The following is a 17406-nucleotide window of genomic DNA, read 5'->3' as shown; positions in this document are numbered from 1 at the left end:
CTCGTTGGTCGTCCCTCACTGACGCTTCCTTAGTTCAACATATATAAACAGGTTTACAATTTCAACTTGAAATGCGCCAAGTATGGAATGGCACCAAATTTAGAATAATTAGTATATCACTGAAGAAACAATAACATTGTCTCTTGCTCTGAATCATTTTGTCACAAAAAAAACAATTGTGATATCTGCCATTGCACATATCAAAGCTTGATTGTATTATCATTTGAGTATATATTATAAAAAACGGCTCTATTTCATAATTTAAAAGCTATTGTTCTCCATTTGATTTTGCATTGCCATTTGATTCCTTGTAGGAAACACCTAAGTGGAATTAAACTCAAAATATTCATACGGTTCATAACATCATTAGCCGCATATGCAACATAACCTTTTCATTACATTAGTTTGATATGCGTCATTACCTAATTCGTTACATCATTAATCTTAATTGCAGCATTGCAAGTTTATGACATCACTACTCTGAATGCTTCTTTTCATTTTTCATTACATCTTTAGACTAATATACGTTATTACCAATTTCATGACATCATTAACATCATATTTTTGATTATCCAGTTCATTACGCCGTTGACTTATATTGTAAACTGTCATAAGAAGAGCATTGCGTTCAGAATGCTATTTCTCATAGGACGAACATAATGTGTCCCTGAAAAGTACTATGCTACAGTCACTGTCACATTTCTAAATTGTCTTATCGTGTAAATTAAGCAACATTGAAAACCTTGAAGACAGAATCTTATCATTGTAAGAAATATTAACAAAGTGATGTAATTCCAAGAAAATCTAATCAAGGTATTTATATGTAAATAGAAGGAGCTTGAATTGTTTCACAGCTTTGCACATGTGACTTTGGTTTCTTTTGACTAAATATTTGTTCATTAAAGAACAAGGTCCAATAAGTTCAAAAATTCGTCAGTGAAACGTCCAAAGATATGAATCTGAAATACACACATATATCCATGATAAAGTCTTTCAATTCTCAAAATTTCCATTCAACAGTTGCTGCATTAAATGGATTCAGGAGATATCAATCAACAGGAGCAAGTTACAATCCGTTCTCCTAAAAGCGAGACCTTTCCTAATACCTCCCAATCTTGAAATGCTGACAAGACCGTTGAAACGTACCACATTCTCTCTCATCAGAGTCGTCAGGGCAATGTTTGTCAAGGTCGCATCGATATGACGCAGGTATGCATTGACCACTGTCACACCGAAACTTATCTGTAGGGCAAGTATGGTCATCTGGAATAAATGATAAGAAGATTATTATTCGAACTTCATTTACGTTTTTGTTTTTGTAAAACATGACCTTTTGGGGATACAACTAATTTTGAATTAGCTCAGACTTACTTATTATTATTAAATATTGTCGCATTTCCTGCCACTTGTCTAAATTAAAGGTAAGTTCCCAGTAAATAAATAATTAGAGCAATTGTAGAATAGTTAAGATTCCTTCAGCTTAAGTTTTCATTTAATGCCTTAACGTTTCTAAAATGCGAGCGAATCCGTATATCCCAAAAATTATTGGGATTCACAATTTGTTTCTCTTTCGAGAGTCTTTATCACATTTGAAAAGAAGTCTCTTTCTGACTGCTTATTTAAGGGGAGAGTGAGACACACAGAGATAATGAAAATACAAAGAAGGTGTGGTTATAAGTGCTTATATGTCAGTGTGTCTAATAATGGATAAAGTTAAGAAATATGTTATTGTACTTTATATTATGTTGACTACACGCATTTTATGAAGAATTACCTGAACAATATATGGTAAAGACCATCAGCTAAAAGCAATATATTCTTTTACTTTAAATGCCGTCTTTAATGCCGTTTTCTCCACAATTCACAACTGTTTTCAGGTCCTGATATCATTATCTCAGTTATTTCAATCGCTAGTATGTGGCATGGTTCACAAATTTCATAAACGTTTATATTTGCATCAGACCGAGTTTAAAACTTTTGAATATCCTCGATATATACAAGTCGCGATAGTATCGAACCAAAAACGGTAAGTGTATAAATTGTAATAGGATCGTTGTCTGTATTGGATTCTTCAATATAGTATCTCAAACGTCATACCACTCAAAAGAAATAGAATATTGCAACAATATTGATTACTTTGACACACACACACACACACACACACACATTTTCCGCGTCCTTGTCTCACAGATCAGGCCACTACAGCACCGGTTAATTGACATTAATCTGTTATAGAGTGTGCCAGGAATTTCTTAAACAAATTTATTTCCAAATTTCAACTGAGGTTCCCTTTTTATAAGTATTTTTCTAGGTTAGAGCTTGTTTAGATGTACAGAGTTGAAAATTTGACTTTGTAGCAGAGGAAAAGGATTATATTAAAGAAGGAAAGCATCGGGAGTTAAATCAAATTCGGTCCTGCGTGTATGCTAGTGTTTTGAGGTTTCGGTTGTGAGTGGTTTCACTATATTTTCGTTATATGTCTCTGAAAAAGACTAAAAAGGACCATAGGATCAGGGATGGAGGATGGAAAGACTCAGGTGGAAAAATCAGCTACCAATGATATGAGTGGAATGGTTCGTATGCAGTATATATGTTTTCATGCAAGAAGGAAAACTTGCAGACAATACAATGAGGAACTATTACAGACAATAAGCACCACCAAAGGAATTTTGGAAGACTTGTGTTGGTATGTTTAATGAATGAAGAAGAGACTAAGACCATCATTTATGGAGCAATATATTATTTTACTTTAAGTGCCGTCCTCATAGCCATGTTGGCCACCCTTCCAAAAATGATTTAATGTCCTGATATCATTATCTCAGCGATTTCAATCGTTATTATGTGGTATGGATCACAAATTTCATACAAGTTTATATTTGCATCATACCGAGTTTAAACTTTTTAATGTCCTCGATTTATTAAAATTCGCGAATATATCGAACCAAAGCCGGTAACTGTCTAAATTGCAATAGGATCGTTGTCTGTTTTGGTTTCTTCAATATAGTATTTCAAACTTCATGCCACCCATCAAGAAATAGAATATTGAAACAATATTGATTACTTTGACACACACACACACACACACCACATATATAAATGTATGAACATGCATGGATTTAATAATAAATCTATTTCTGCTTCGGTTTGTTTGTATGCTACTATGTTCTCGTTGGTCGTCCCTCACTGACGCTTCCTTAGTTCAACATATATAAACAGGTTTACAATTTCAACTTGAAATGCGCCAAGTATGGAATGGCACCAAATTTAGAATAATTAGTATATCACTGAAGAAACAATAACATTGTCTCTTGCTCTGAATCATTTTGTCACAAAAAAAAAACAATTGTGATATCTGCCATTGCACATATCAAAGCTTGATTGTATTATCATTTGAGTATATATTATAAAAAACGGCTCTATTTCATAATTTAAAAGCTATTGTTCTCCATTTGATTTTGCATTGCCATTTGATTCCTTGTAGGAAACACCTAAGTGGAATTAAACTCAAAATATTCATACGGTTCATAACATCATTAGCCGCATATGCAACATAACCTTTTCATTACATTAGTTTGATATGCGTCATTACCTAATTCGTTACATCATTAATCTTAATTGCAGCATTGCAAGTTTATGACATCACTACTCTGAATGCTTCTTTTCATTTTTCATTACATCTTTAGACTAATATACGTTATTACCAATTTCATGACATCATTAACATCATATTTTTGATTATCCAGTTCATTACGCCGTTGACTTATATTGTAAACTGTCATAAGAAGAGCATTGCGTTCAGAATGCTATTTCTCATAGGACGAACATAATGTGTCCCTGAAAAGTACTATGCTACAGTCACTGTCACATTTCTAAATTGTCTTATCGTGTAAATTAAGCAACATTGAAAACCTTGAAGACAGAATCTTATCATTGTAAGAAATATTAACAAAGTGATGTAATTCCAAGAAAATCTAATCAAGGTATTTATATGTAAATAGAAGGAGCTTGAATTGTTTCACAGCTTTGCACATGTGACTTTGGTTTCTTTTGACTAAATATTTGTTCATTAAAGAACAAGGTCCAATAAGTTCAAAAATTCGTCAGTGAAACGTCCAAAGATATGAATCTGAAATACACACATATATCCATGATAAAGTCTTTCAATTCTCAAAATTTCCATTCAACAGTTGCTGCATTAAATGGATTCAGGAGATATCAATCAACAGGAGCAAGTTACAATCCGTTCTCCTAAAAGCGAGACCTTTCCTAATACCTCCCAATCTTGAAATGCTGACAAGACCGTTGAAACGTACCACATTTTCTCTCATCAGAGTCGTCAGGGCAATGTTTGTCAAGGTCGCATCGATATGACGCAGGTATGCATTGACCGATGTCACACTGAAACTTATCTGCAGGGCAAATATGTTCAGCTGAAATAAATGAAAAGAAGATTAATATTCGAACTTCATTTACTTTTTGTGTTTTGTAAAACATGACCTTTCGGGGATACAACTAATTTTAATTAGCTAATACTTACTTATTATTATTAAATATTGTCGCATTTCCTGCCACTTGTCTAAATTAAAGGTAAATTCCCAGTAAATAAATAATTAGAGCAATTGTAGAATAATTAAGATTCCTCCAGCTTGAGTTTTCATTTAATGCCTTTACGTTTCTAAAATGCGAGCAAACCGGTATATCCCAAAAATTATTGGGACTCACAATTTGTTTCTCTTTTGAGAGTCTTTTTCACATTTGAAAAGAAGTCGTTTTCGGACTGCGTATTTAAGAGGAGAGTCAGACACACAGATAGAATGAAAATAGAAAGAAGGTGTGGTTATAAGTGCATATATGTCAGTGTGTCTAATAATGGATAAAGTTAAGAAATATGTGATTGTACTATATATTATGTTGACTACTCGCATTTTATGAAGAATTACCTGAACAATATATGATAAAGACCATCAGCTAAAAGCAATATATTCTTTTACTTTAAATGCCGTCTTTAATGCCGTTTTCTCCACAATTCACAACTGTTTTCAGGTCCTGATATCATTATCTCAGTTATTTCAATCGCTAGTATGTGGCATGGTTCACAAATTTCATAAACGTTTATATTTGCATCAGACCGAGTTTAAAACTTTTGAATATCCTCGATATATACGAGTCTATTGTATCGAACGAAAAACGGTAAGTGTATAAATTGTAATAGGATCGTTGTCTGTAATGGATTCTTCAATATAGTATCTCAAACGTCATACCACTCAAAAGAAATAGAATATTGCAACAATATTGATTACTTTGACACACACACACACACAGACACACACACACACATTTTCCGCGTCCTTGTCTCACAGATCAGGCCACTACAGCACCGGTTAATTGACATTAATCTGTTATAGAGTGTGCCAGGAATTTCTTAAACAAATTTATTTCCAAATTTCAACTGAGGTTCCCTTTTTATAAGTATTTTTCTAGGTTAGAGCTTGTTTAGATGTACAGAGTTGAAAATTTGACTTTGTAGCAGAGGAAAAGGATTATATTAAAGAAGGAAAGCATCGGGAGTTAAATCAAATTCGGTCCTGCGTGTATGCTAGTGTTTTGAGGTTTCGGTTGTGAGGGGTTTCACTATATTGTCGTTATATCTCTCTGAAATAGACAAAAAGGACCATAAGATAAGGGTTGGAAGATCGACAGACTTAGTTGTAAAATTCAGCTACCAATGATATGATTGGAATGATTCGAATACAATATTCATGTTTTCATTCAAGAAGGAAAAACTTGCAAACAATTAAATGAGGAACTATTCCAGACAATAAGCACCACCAAAGGAATTTTGGAAGACTTGTGTTGGTATGTTTAATGAATGAAGAAGAGACTAAAACCATCAGTTACGGAGCAATATATTATTTTCCTTTAAGTGCTGTCTTTATAACCATTTTCCACCATTCAAAAAATGATTTCATGTCCTGATATCATTATCTCAGCGATTTCAATCGTTATTATGTGGTATGCATCACAAATTTCATACAAGTTTATATTTGCATCATACCGAGTTTAAACTTTTTAATGTCCTCGATTTATTAAAATTCGCGAATATATCGAACCAAAGCCGGTAACTGTCTAAATTGCAATAGGATCGTTGTCTGTTTTGGTTTCTTCAATATAGTATTTCAAACTTCATGCCACCCATCAAGAAATAGAATATTGAAACAATATTGATTACTTTGACACACACACACACACACACACACACACACACACACACACACACACACACACCACATATATAAATGTATGAACATGCATGGATTTAATAATAAATCTATTTCTGCTTCGGTTTGTTTGTATGCTACTATGTTCTCGTTGGTCGTCCCTCACTGACGCTTCCTTAGTTCAACATATATAAACAGGTTTACAATTTCAACTTGAAATGCGCCAAGTATGGAATGGCACCAAATTTAGAATAATTAGTATATCACTGAAGAAACAATAACATTGTCTCTTGCTCTGAATCATTTTGTCACAAAAAAAAAAACAATTGTGATATCTGCCATTGCACATATCAAAGCTTGATTGTATTATCATTTGAGTATATATTATAAAAAACGGCTCTATTTCATAATTTAAAAGCTATTGTTCTCCATTTGATTTTGCATTGCCATTTGATTCCTTGTAGGAAACACCTAAGTGGAATTAAACTCAAAATATTCATACGGTTCATAACATCATTAGCCGCATATGCAACATAACCTTTTCATTACATTAGTTTGATATGCGTCATTACCTAATTCGTTACATCATTAATCTTAATTGCAGCATTGCAAGTTTATGACATCACTACTCTGAATGCTTCTTTTCATTTTTCATTACATCTTTAGACTAATATACGTTATTACCAATTTCATGACATCATTAACATCATATTTTTGATTATCCAGTTCATTACGCCGTTGACTTATATTGTAAACTGTCATAAGAAGAGCATTGCGTTCAGAATGCTATTTCTCATAGGACGAACATAATGTGTCCCTGAAAAGTACTATGCTATAGTCACTGTCACATTTCTAAATTGTCTTATCGTGTAAATTAAGCAACATTGAAAACCTTGAAGACAGAATCTTATCATTGTAAGAAATATTAACAAAGTGATGTAATTCCAAGAAAATCTAATCAAGGTATTTATATGTAAATAGAAGGAGCTTGAATTGTTTCACAGCTTTGCACATGTGACTTTGGTTTCTTTTGACTAAATATTTGTTCATTAAAGAACAAGGTCCAATAAGTTCAAAAATTCGTCAGTGAAACGTCCAAAGATATGAATCTGAAATACACACATATATCCATGACAAAGTCTTTCAATTCTCAAAATTTCCATTCAACAGTTGCTGCATTAAATGGATTCAGGAGATATCAATCAACAGGAGCAAGTTACAATCCGTTCTCCTAAAAGCGAGACCTTTCCTAATACCTCCCAATCTTGAAGTGCTGACAAGACCGTTGAAACGTACCACATTCTCTCTCATCAGAGTCGTCAGGGCAATGTTTGTCAAGGTCGCATCGATATGACGCAGGTATGCATTGACCACTGTCACACCGAAACTTATCTGTAGGGCAAGTATGGTCATCTGGAATAAATGATAAGAAGATTATTATTCGAACTTCATTTACGTTTTTGTTTTTGTAAAACATGACCTTTTGGGGATACAACTAATTTTGAATTAGCTCAGACTTACTTATTATTATTAAATATTGTCGCATTTCCTGCCACTTGTCTAAATTAAAGGTAAGTTCCCAGTAAATAAATAATTAGAGCAATTGTAGAATAGTTAAGATTCCTTCAGCTTAAGTTTTCATTTAATGCCTTAACGTTTCTAAAATGCGAGCGAATCCGTATATCCCAAAAATTATTGGGATTCACAATTTGTTTCTCTTTCGAGAGTCTTTATCACATTTGAAAAGAAGTCTCTTTCTGACTGCTTATTTAAAGGGAGAGTGAGACACACAGAGATAATGAAAATACAAAGAAGGTGTGGTTATAAGTGCTTATATGTCAGTGTGTCTAATAATGGATAAAGTTAAGAAATATGTTATTGTACTTTATATTATGTTGACTACACGCATTTTATGAAGAATTACCTGAACAATATATGGTAAAGACCATCAGCTAAAAGCAATATATTCTTTTACTTTAAATGCCGTCTTTAATGCCGTTTTCTCCACAATTCACAACTGTTTTCAGGTCCTGATATCATTATCTCAGTTATTTCAATCGCTAGTATGTGGCATGGTTCACAAATTTCATAAACGTTTATATTTGCATCAGACCGAGTTTAAAACTTTTGAATATCCTCGATATATACAAGTCGCGATAGTATCGAACCAAAAACGGTAAGTGTATAAATTGTAATAGGATCGTTGTCTGTATTGGATTCTTCAATATAGTATCTCAAACGTCATACCACTCAAAAGAAATAGAATATTGCAACAATATTGATTACTTTGACACACACACACACACACACACACACACACACACACATTTTCCGCGTCCTTGTCTCACAGATCAGGCCACTACAGCACCGGTTAATTGACATTAATCTGTTATAGAGTGTGCCAGGAATTTCTTAAACAAATTTATTTCCAAATTTCAACTGAGGTTCCCTTTTTATAAGTATTTTTCTAGGTTAGAGCTTGTTTAGATGTACAGAGTTGAAAATTTGACTTTGTAGCAGAGGAAAAGGATTATATTAAAGAAGGAAAGCATCGGGAGTTAAATCAAATTCGGTCCTGCGTGTATGCTAGTGTTTTGAGGTTTCGGTTGTGAGTGGTTTCACTATATTGTCGTTATATCTCTCTGAAAAAGACAAAAAGGATCATAAGATAAGGGGTGGAGGATCGACAGACTCAGTTGTAAAATTCAGCTACCAATGATATGATTGGAGTGGTTCTTATACAATATTTATGTTTTCATGCAAGAAGGAAAAACTTGCAGACAATAAAATGAGGAACTATTCCAGACAATAAGCACCACCAAAGGAATTTTGGAAGACTTGTGTTGGTATGTTTAATGAATGAAGAAGAGACTAAAACCATCAGTTACGGAGCAATATATTATTTTACTTTAAGTGCTGTCTCTATAGCCATTTTCCACCATTCAATAAATGATTTCATGTCCTGATATCATTATGTCAGCGATTTCAATCGTTATTATGTGGTATGGATCACAAATTTCATACAAGTTTATATTTGCATCATACCGAGTTTAAACTTTTTAATGTCCTCGATTTATTAAAATTCGCGAATATATCGAACCAAAGCCGGTAACTGTCTAAATTGCAATAGGATCGTTGTCTGTTTTGGTTTCTTCAATATAGTATTTCAAACTTCATGCCACCCATCAAGAAATAGAATATTAAAACAATATTGATTACTTTGACACACACACACACACACCACATATATAAATGTATGAACATGCATGGATTTAATAATAAATCTATTTCTGCTTCGGTTTGTTTGTATGCTACTATGTTCTCGTTGGTCGTCCCTCACTGACGCTTCCTTAGTTCAACATATATAAACAGGTTTACAATTTCAACTTGAAATGCGCCAAGTATGGAATGGCACCAAATTTAGAATAATTAGTATATCACTGAAGAAACAATAACATTGTCTCTTGCTCTGAATCATTTTGTCACAAAAAAGACAATTGTGATATCTGCCATTGCACATATCAAAGCTTGATTGTATTATCATTTGAGTATATATTATAAAAAACGGCTCTATTTCATAATTTAAAAGCTATTGTTCTCCATTTGATTTTGCATTGCCATTTGATTCCTTGTAGGAAACACCTAAGTGGAATTAAACTCAAAATATTCATACGGTTCATAACATCATTAGCCGCATATGCAACATAACCTTTTCATTACATTAGTTTGATATGCGTCATTACCTAATTCGTTACATCATTAATCTTAATTGCAGCATTGCAAGTTTATGACATCACTACTCTGAATGCTTCTTTTCATTTTTCATTACATCTTTAGACTAATATACGTTATTACCAATTTCATGACATCATTAACATCATATTTTTGATTATCCAGTTCATTACGCCGTTGACTTATATTGTAAACTGTCATAAGAAGAGCATTGCGTTCAGAATGCTATTTCTCATAGGACGAACATAATGTGTCTCTGAAAAGTACTATGCTACAGTCACTGTCACATTTCTAAATTGTCTTATCGTGTAAATTAAGCAACATTGAAAACCTTGAAGACAGAATCTTATCATTGTAAGAAATATTAACAAAGTGATGTAATTCCAAGAAAATCTAATCAAGGTATTTATATGTAAATAGAAGGAGCTTGAATTGTTTCACAGCTTTGCACATGTGACTTTGGTTTCTTTTGACTAAATATTTGTTCATTAAAGAACAAGGTCCAATAAGTTCAAAAATTCGTCAGTGAAACGTCCAAAGATATGAATCTGAAATACACACATATATCCATGATAAAGTCTTTCAATTCTCAAAATTTCCATTCAACAGTTGCTGCATTAAATGGATTCAGGAGATATCAATCAACAGGAGCAAGTTACAATCCGTTCTCCTAAAAGCGAGACCTTTCCTAATACCTCCCAATCTTGAAATGCTGACAAGACCGTTGAAACGTACCACATTCTCTCTCATCAGAGTCGTCAGGGCAATCTTTGTGAAGGTCGCATCGATATGACGCAGGTATGCATTGACCACTGTCACACCGAAACTTATCTGTAGGGCAAGTATGGTCATCTGGAATAAATGATAAGAAGATTATTATTCGAACTTCATTTACGTTTTTGTTTTTGTAAAACATGACCTTTTGGGGATACAACTAATTTTGAATTAGCTCAGACTTACTTATTATTATTAAATATTGTCGCATTTCCTGCCACTTGTCTAAATTAAAGGTAAATTCCCAGTAAATAAATAATTAGAGCAATTGTAGAATAGTTAAGATTCCTTCAGCTTAAGTTTTCATTTAATGCCTTAACGTTTCTAAAATGCGAGCGAATCCGTATATCCCAAAAATTATTGGGATTCACAATTTGTTTCTCTTTCGAGAGTCTTTATCACATTTGAAAAGAAGTCTCTTTCTGACTGCTTATTTAAAGGGAGAGTGAGACACACAGAGATAATGAAAATACAAAGAAGGTGTGGTTATAAGTGCTTATATGTCAGTGTGTCTAATAATGGATAAAGTTAAGAAATATGTTATTGTACTTTATATTATGTTGACTACACGCATTTTATGAAGAATTACCTGAACAATATATGGTAAAGACCATCAGCTAAAAGCAATATATTCTTTTACTTTAAATGCCGTCTTTAATGCCGTTTTCTCCACAATTCACAACTGTTTTCAGGTCCTGATATCATTATCTCAGTTATTTCAATCGCTAGTATGTGGCATGGTTCACAAATTTCATAAACGTTTATATTTGCATCAGACCGAGTTTAAAACTTTTGAATATCCTCGATATATACAAGTCGCGATTGTATCGAACCAATATCGGTAAGTGTATAAATTGTAATAGGATCGTTGTCTGTATTGGATTCTTCAATATAGTATCTCAAACGTCATACCACTCAAAAGAAATAGAATATTGCAACAATATTGATTACCTTGACACACACACACACACACACACACACACACATTTTCCGCGTCCTTGTCTCACATATCAGGCCACTACAGCACCGGTTAATTGACATTAATCTGTTATAGAGTGTGCCAGGAATTTCTTAAACAAATTTATTTCCAAATTTCAACTGAGGTTCCCTTTTTATAAGTATTTTTCTAGGTTAGAGCTTGTTTAGATGTACAGAGTTGAAAATTTGACTTTGTAGCAGAGGAAAAGGATTATATTAAAGAAGGAAAGCATCGGGAGTTAAATCAAATTCGGTCCTGCGTGTATGCTAGTGTTTTGAGGTTTCGGTTGTGAGTGGTTTCACTATATTGTCGTTATATCTCTCTGAAAAAGACAAAAAGGACCATAAGATAAGGGGTGGAGGATCGACAGACTCAGTTGTAAAATTCAGCTACCAATGATATGATTGGAGTGGTTCTTATACAATATTTATGTTTTCATGCAAGAAGGAAAAACTTGCAGACAATAAAGTGAGGAACTATTACAGACAATAAGCACCACCAAAGGAATTTTGGAAGACTTGTGTTGGTATGTTTAATGAATGAAGAAGAGACTAAAACCATCAGTTACGGAGCAATATATTATTTTACTTTAAGTGCTGTCTCTATAGCCATTTTCCACCATTCAATAAATTATTTCATGTCCTGATATCATTATGTCAGCGATTTCAATCGTTATTATGTGGTATGGATCACAAATTTCATACAAGTTTATATTTGCATCATACCGAGTTTAAACTTTTTAATGTCCTCGATTTATTAAAATTCGCGAATATATCGAACCAAAGCCGGTAACTGTCTAAATTGCAATAGGATCGTTGTCTGTTTTGGTTTCTTCAATATAGTATTTCAAACTTCATGCCACCCATCAAGAAATAGAATATTGAAACAATATTGATTACTTTGACACACACACACACACACACCACATATATAAATGTATGAACATGCATGGATTTAATAATAAATCTATTTCTGCTTCGGTTTGTTTGTATGCTACTATGTTCTCGTTGGTCGTCCCTCACTGACGCTTCCTTAGTTCAACATATATAAACAGGTTTACAATTTCAACTTGAAATGCGCCAAGTATGGAATGGCACCAAATTTAGAATAATTAGTATATCACTGAAGAAACAATAACATTGTCTCTTGCTCTGAATCATTTTGTCACAAAAAAAAACAATTGTGATATCTGCCATTGCACATATCAAAGCTTGATTGTATTATCATTTGAGTATATATTATAAAAAACGGCTCTATTTCATAATTTAAAAGCTATTGTTCTCCATTTGATTTTGCATTGCCATTTGATTCCTTGTAGGAAACACCTAAGTGGAATTAAACTCAAAATATTCATACGGTTCATAACATCATTAGCCGCATATGCAACATAACCTTTTCATTACATTAGTTTGATATGCGTCATTACCTAATTCGTTACATCATTAATCTTAATTGCAGCATTGCAAGTTTATGACATCACTACTCTGAATGCTTCTTTTCATTTTTCATTACATCTTTAGACTAATATACGTTATTACCAATTTCATGACATCATTAACATCATATTTTTGATTATCCAGTTCATTACGCCGTTGACTTATATTGTAAACTGTCATAAGAAGAGCATTGCGTTCAGAATGCTATTTCTCATAGGACGAACATAATGTGTCCCTGAAAAGTACTATGCTACAGTCACTGTCACATTTCAAAATTGTCTTATCGTGTAAATTAAGCAACATTGAAAACCTTGAAGACAGAATCTTATCATTGTAAGAAATATTAACAAAGTGATGTAATTCCAAGAAAATCTAATCAAGGTATTTATATGTAAATAGAAGGAGCTTGAATTGTTTCACAGCTTTGCACATGTGACTTTGGTTTCTTTTGACTAAATATTTGTTCATTAAAGAACAAGGTCCAATAAGTTCAAAAATTCGTCAGTGAAACGTCCAAAGATATGAATCTGAAATACACACATATATCCATGATAAAGTCTTTCAATTCTCAAAATTTCCATTCAACAGTTGCTGCATTAAATGGATTCAGGAGATATCAATCAACAGGAGCAAGTTACAATCCGTTCTCCTAAAAGCGAGACCTTTCCTAATACCTCCCAATCTTGAAATGCTGACAAGACCGTTGAAACGTACCACATTCTCTCTCATCAGAGTCGTCAGGGCAATCTTTGTGAAGGTCGCATCGATATGACGCAGGTATGCATTGACCACTGTCACACCGAAACTTATCTGTAGGGCAAGTATGGTCATCTGGAATAAATGATAAGAAGATTATTATTCGAACTTCATTTACGTTTTTGTTTTTGTAAAACATGACCTTTTGGGGATACAACTAATTTTGAATTAGCTCAGACTTACTTATTATTATTAAATATTGTCGCATTTCCTGCCACTTGTCTAAATTAAAGGTAAATTCCCAGTAAATAAATAATTAGAGCAATTGTAGAATAGTTAAGATTCCTTCAGCTTAAGTTTTCATTTAATGCCTTAACGTTTCTAAAATGCGAGCGAATCCGTATATCCCAAAAATTATTGGGATTCACAATTTGTTTCTCTTTCGAGAGTCTTTATCACATTTGAAAAGAAGTCTCTTTCTGACTGCTTATTTAAAGGGAGAGTGAGACACACAGAGATAATGAAAATACAAAGAAGGTGTGGTTATAAGTGCTTATATGTCAGTGTGTCTAATAATGGATAAAGTTAAGAAATATGTTATTGTACTTTATATTATGTTGACTACACGCATTTTATGAAGAATTACCTGAACAATATATGGTAAAGACCATCAGCTAAAAGCAATATATTCTTTTACTTTAAATGCCGTCTTTAATGCCGTTTTCTCCACAATTCACAACTGTTTTCAGGTCCTGATATCATTATCTCAGTTATTTCAATCGCTAGTATGTGGCATGGTTCACAAATTTCATAAACGTTTATATTTGCATCAGACCGAGTTTAAAACTTTTGAATATCCTCGATATATACAAGTCGCGATTGTATCGAACCAAAAACGGTAAGTGTATAAATTGTAATAGGATCGTTGTCTGTATTGGATTCTTCAATATAGTATCTCAAACGTCATACCACTCAAAAGAAATAGAATATTGCAACAATATTGATTACCTTGACACACACACACACACACACACACACACACACACATTTTCCGCGTCCTTGTCTCACATATCAGGCCACTACAGCACCGGTTAATTGACATTAATCTGTTATAGAGTGTGCCAGGAATTTCTTAAACAAATTTATTTCCAAATTTCAACTGAGGTTCCCTTTTTATAAGTATTTTTCTAGGTTAGAGCTTGTTTAGATGTACAGAGTTGAAAATTTGACTTTGTAGCAGAGGAAAAGGATTATATTAAAGAAGGAAAGCATCGGGAGTTAAATCAAATTCGGTCCTGCGTGTATGCTAGTGTTTTGAGGTTTCGGTTGTGAGTGGTTTCACTATATTGTCGTTATATCTCTCTGAAAAAGACAAAAAGGACCATAAGATAAGGGGTGGAGGATCGACAGACTCAGTTGTAAAATTCAGCTACCAATGATATGATTGGAGTGGTTCTTATACAATATTTATGTTTTCATGCAAGAAGGAAAAACTTGCAGACAATAAAGTGAGGAACTATTACAGACAATAAGCACCACCAAAGGAATTTTGGAAGACTTGTGTTGGTATGTTTAATGAATGAAGAAGAGACTAAAACCATCAGTTACGGAGCAATATATTATTTTACTTTAAGTGCTGTCTCTATAGCCATTTTCCACCATTCAATAAATTATTTCATGTCCTGATATCATTATGTCAGCGATTTCAATCGTTATTATGTGGTATGGATCACAAATTTCATACAAGTTTATATTTGCATCATACCGAGTTTAAACTTTTTAATGTCCTCGATTTATTAAAATTCGCGAATATATCGAACCAAAGCCGGTAACTGTCTAAATTGCAATAGGATCGTTGTCTGTTTTGGTTTCTTCAATATAGTATTTCAAACTTCATGCCACCCATCAAGAAATAGAATATTGAAACAATATTGATTACTTTGACACACACACACACCCCACATATATAAATGTATGAACATGCATGGATTTAATAATAAATCTATTTCTGCTTCGGTTTGTTTGTATGCTACTATGTTCTCGTTGGTCGTCCCTCACTGACGCTTCCTTAGTTCAACATATATAAACAGGTTTACAATTTCAACTTGAAATGCGCCAAGTATGGAATGGCACCAAATTTAGAATAATTAGTATATCACTGAAGAAACAATAACATTGTCTCTTGCTCTGAATCATTTTGTCACAAAAAAAAACAATTGTGATATCTGCCATTGCACATATCAAAGCTTGATTGTATTATCATTTGAGTATATATTATAAAAAACGGCTCTATTTCATAATTTAAAAGCTATTGTTCTCCATTTGATTTTGCATTGCCATTTGATTCCTTGTAGGAAACACCTAAGTGGAATTAAACTCAAAATATTCATACGGTTCATAACATCATTAGCCGCATATGCAACATAACCTTTTCATTACATTAGTTTGATATGCGTCATTACCTAATTCGTTACATCATTAATCTTAATTGCAGCATTGCAAGTTTATGACATCACTACTCTGAATGCTTCTTTTCATTTTTCATTACATCTTTAGACTAATATACGTTATTACCAATTTCATGACATCATTAACATCATATTTTTGATTATCCAGTTCATTACGCCGTTGACTTATATTGTAAACTGTCATAAGAAGAGCATTGCGTTCAGAATGCTATTTCTCATAGGACGAACATAATGTGTCCCTGAAAAGTACTATGCTACAGTCACTGTCACATTTCAAAATTGTCTTATCGTGTAAATTAAGCAACATTGAAAACCTTGAAGACAGAATCTTATCATTGTAAGAAATATTAACAAAGTGATGTAATTCCAAGAAAATCTAATCAAGGTATTTATATGTAAATAGAAGGAGCTTGAATTGTTTCACAGCTTTGCACATGTGACTTTGGTTTCTTTTGACTAAATATTTGTTCATTAAAGAACAAGGTCCAATAAGTTCAAAAATTCGTCAGTGAAACGTCCAAAGATATGAATCTGAAATACACACATATATCCATGATAAAGTCTTTCAATTCTCAAAATTTCCATTCAACAGTTGCTGCATTAAATGGATTCAGGAGATATCAATCAACAAGAGCAAGTTACAATCCGTTCTCCTAAAAGCGAGACCTTTCCTAATACCTCCCAATCTTGAAATGCTGACAAGACCGTTGAAACGTACCACATTCTGTCTCATCAGAGTCGTCAGGGCAATCTTTGTCAAGGTCGCATCGATATGACGCAGGTATGCATTGACCCCTGTCACACCGAAACTTATCTGTAGGGCAAGTATGGTCATCTGGAATAAATGATAAGAAGATTATTATTCGAACTTCATTTACGTTTTTGTTTTTGTAAAACATGACCTTTTGGGGATACAACTAATTTTGAATTAGCTCAGACTTACTTATTATTATTAAATATTGTCGCATTTCCTGCCACTTGTCTAAATTAAAGGTAAATTCCCAGTAAATAAATAATTAGAGCAATTGTAGAATAGTTAAGATTCCTTCAGCTTAAGTTTTCATTTAATGCCTTAACGTTTCTAAAATGCGAGCGAATCCGTA

At 33.1% G+C, this 17406-nt stretch overlaps 1 protein-coding gene across 1 annotated transcript in view; it reads right to left on the bottom strand.

Annotated features, from left to right (window-relative positions):
* The window catches only part of LOC149801855 (uncharacterized), a 152898-nt gene extending 135760 nt beyond the window's left edge, over positions 1–17138 (bottom strand). The window contains exons 1-6 of the mRNA XM_089956860.1: positions 17022–17138; positions 13854–13970; positions 10686–10802; positions 7515–7631; positions 4314–4430; positions 1147–1263 (exon numbers count right to left, since the gene is read on the bottom strand). Of these exons, the coding sequence (XP_089812986.1) occupies positions 1147–1263; positions 4314–4430; positions 7515–7631; positions 10686–10802; positions 13854–13970; positions 17022–17138 (702 nt within the window). The remainder of the gene's footprint in view (positions 1–1146; positions 1264–4313; positions 4431–7514; positions 7632–10685; positions 10803–13853; positions 13971–17021) is intronic.
* Between the last annotated feature and the right edge of the window lie 268 nt (positions 17139–17406).

The sequence above is a fragment of the Sinohyriopsis cumingii genome, chromosome 4 (genome assembly GCF_028554795.1).
Source record: "Sinohyriopsis cumingii isolate HCF-2022 chromosome 4, ASM2855479v2, whole genome shotgun sequence".
NCBI lineage: Eukaryota > Metazoa > Mollusca > Bivalvia > Unionida > Unionidae > Sinohyriopsis > Sinohyriopsis cumingii.
Note: the sequence above shows the minus strand (reverse complement) of the source record. Positions and strands in the feature narration are given on the sequence as shown.